The sequence below is a fragment of the Ruditapes philippinarum genome, unplaced genomic scaffold, assembly GCF_026571515.1.
Source record: "Ruditapes philippinarum isolate M1 unplaced genomic scaffold, ASM2657151v2 ctg3676_1_1_1_1, whole genome shotgun sequence".
NCBI classification, from domain to species: Eukaryota; Metazoa; Mollusca; class Bivalvia; order Venerida; family Veneridae; genus Ruditapes; species Ruditapes philippinarum.
In genome coordinates, this window is record NW_026851915.1 from 14,151 (window position 1) to 17,232 (window position 3,082).

The following is a 3,082-nucleotide window of genomic DNA, read 5'->3' on the forward strand; positions in this document are numbered from 1 at the left end:
GATAACATTTTTTTCTAGAATGATCGCATATAATACATAAGTAAATAAATATTTATATTTTTATTCTAATCATAATTGTGATTGAAATTGAATTTATAATTTAGTTGGTTAATAAATGGATACGTGTATACATTTATTTATATGATTTCAATACACATTGCATACCTTTGTAGTCACAATGAATGTAACAATAATTCACAAATTCAACATAGTTTTCCGTCTCTTTTTTCGCTGAATCATTTTACCATGGAAGAACAAAATATGATTGCGCTAACAAGCATACAATTTTGAATTATTTAACCAGGGAAGAAAACAAAATATGATCACGCTAAAAAGCAAAAAAAAAATCAACTTGACATAGCCGATCTTCTGCACATACCCAGCTATCGGTTTTAACCACAAAAGTATCGTTCGTTGTGATGGTGACCAAATGTAAATCAGCTATAGAAATCGATAATTCACCATACGCATGTTTTGAAATTTCCACAGGTCAGATATGTGTTACATAAAAAAAAGTTCATCTTGACCAGTACACAACTTTTTATTTAAAAAAAAATGTTTTGCGGTATATCTTCATCTTCTATTGTTTAGACAAACGTATGCATACGGTATGAAGGAATCTCTTCCAGAATGACTTAATGTACGAGGACATATTCATAGAGTGTAGCATAATAAATTTATGTAAGGTTCATACTCTACTAACAGAGCATTTAAAGTATATATTAAGTCATTAACTTGATAAGTTGAACTTTCATCATGTGGAAAATGTTGTATGTTTAATATGTTTGATTCAACGGTACGTGTTATACAGTTTCCTAGATATCAAATTATTTCCTATAAATACAGAAACAAAATATATTAAATATATATTATATAGAATGTTTAGAATGTCATAATTATTAATGACGGTGTAATTACAAAAGCCTTATGAAACTTACTTGTTTTAATTTCTACTTTTTTAACTATGAAAGAAACATAATGGTATAATTCTGTTAAATATTACTAAATATATCACTAAAATATACATCATCAACATAGAAAATATCAACAGCATTATAAATACAAACATACAGTAGAAGAATTTAGTTTAAATTTATTTACAATTCAAGTACTTGCTATAAAGAAAAGAGTTTACTAAAGGTAGGAAGAAATTCTAACAATGCAAACTTTTATTAAACGAATTCCTTACGCAATGCATGCATATTATGCACAAACTACAAAATATGTACGCAGAAAAAGCAATAAGAAATCGTATGGTATCAATCTAAAATTATCACGAGCTACCAATTTGTGAAAAGAAGTATTCCAAATAAAGCATTTAATACAATTAAACAAAGCATGACAACCCAGAAATAAATTACATCAAGAGCCTCTGCCACTTCTTGTCCATTCATGTAGGAACATTCTTCTGCATTCTCTGCTTTGATATCTTTTTCATTCTTCTCTGCGTGTTCAAATGACGTCATTGATAATCTAGACTTTTCTCTTACAATTTCAAAATTTAGATTTTTCTGTCTCCGTTTCATGACCATTTTCACAAGAAATTCCGGAAGACGATGTTGCATCCTCGAATTATTTGAAAAATGTACAATGAATATACTCCATAAAACTCCAACGGTATTGATACAATTTATCGTTAGAACTTGGTACGAAAAGTAGGGCATTTTCAGAGAATTTTTAGGAATCGTTTCAGTTACTGCTGTTGCAGTTAAGACCAATGATAAGTATAATGTTATTGCAAATGATAATCTTTCACCAGAGTCAGGTCGTATAAAACAAGTTGCCATATTTAGACAAGACATAAGCGTTAAAGGAGCGAATGCAGTAATGATTTCAAAGGTTGGTCTTCTTTTCAAATACAATGATGTTTGAAACATTGGAAATGTTACATCTTCTATGTGATTTTCTTTTACATGCAATATCTGTGCATCAAAGTTTATAATTTCCCATTCACCATGTTCTTTTAAACCACTTAGATAAACAGCCGGTTTTGGAGAATTGAGTATCAGATCTGAAGAGTCGTGGTTTGACACAACAAATCGAAACATACAAGTATGAATATCATAAGGATATGATGTAGTGTCAATATTACATTTGGTCTTATAACTTCCGGCTGGAATAACCTTTACCAATCCTTTATACGTTGTCCATGCAGGTGCAAATCCGCTGCCGTAAATCGAAGAGTCTTCATTTGCTGGTCCATTTGTTAAATAAAACTCTGGTTTCCAGTACATTCCTTTGGGTAAAGGGATCTTTGATTTACCTCTGTACAAAGTCGGGTTCCAAAGAAGCATCTCATCTATCCATTTGATTTCAAAACAGCTTGTGATAAGCAGCTCTCCAGATGCGATGTCAAATTCTTCAATGCTTTTTATAATATGTTTGAAATTTACCTGGAAAAACAACATATAATGTTTACATATAGCTCTCAATAAGTTTAGGAAATAACAAAAAAAAATACATAATGAAAAACAAAGTTTAGCGTACCGTTAAAACTAATTAATACCATAGTTAATTTTCAGACTGCTAAGAATTTCTCGAACCCCATTTAAGAATTGTATTGAAATAGAATGTTCAATCAATCCGATTCGAGGTAAGATTTAATATAAAAAGATAATGAGTTTATCTTAAATGATAGAAGTCCCAGTAAGATTCGGAATTCTTATTATCAAATAAAAAGTAAAGCGTAAACATACCTTGATAACATGAGTCTGGTTGTGGAGAGGTCTAACAAATTTGTTATATCTTGAAGCATTGAATAAATGTCCTAGTAAAGAGTCCATTTCAGTGTATGTCTGCCCAAGCGATGTCCCGATAATTTTAATAATCATCGTGTAAAATATAGCTTTATAAGTGTGAATTTTTTTCATTTTTCTAATATTAATAATAATAATAATGATAACAATAAAATAAAATAACAAAAGGTTCTGACATATATAAATCCAAGTCTTTCGTTTTGAAAATTGCTAAATTGTTCCTACTGTAACAGATATAAGGTTATTTGTAACAAACATTTACTCTGCGAATTTTTAGAGTAGATTCTGCTTGTAACTGAGGTTATCATTGATTTAAGTGATAAACA

At 29.7% G+C, this 3,082-nt stretch overlaps 1 protein-coding gene across 1 annotated transcript; it reads right to left on the reverse strand.

Annotated features, from left to right (window-relative positions):
• Positions 1–822: 822 nt before the first annotated feature.
• On the reverse strand, positions 823–2,831 carry LOC132742582 (neuronal acetylcholine receptor subunit beta-3-like). Its single transcript, XM_060731031.1, has 3 exons — positions 2,697–2,831; positions 1,362–2,393; positions 823–834 (listed from the first exon to the last, which is right to left on the reverse strand). The coding sequence occupies exons 1-3, from the start codon at positions 2,829–2,831 to the stop codon at positions 823–825; spliced, it is 1,179 nt and encodes a 392-aa protein (XP_060587014.1).
• Positions 2,832–3,082: the final 251 nt, after the last annotated feature.

What these genes read in the sequence shown, in the direction of transcription:
- LOC132742582 (XM_060731031.1), bottom strand. Translation starts at nt 2,831, where the DNA reads ATGATTATTAAAATTATCGGGACATCGCTTGGGCAGACATACACTGAA. An exon ending in ACCAGACTCATGTTATCAAG is followed by an intron (nt 2,394 to 2,696) that starts GTATGTTTACGC and finishes TTGTTTTTCCAG; the next exon opens with GTAAATTTCAAACATATTAT.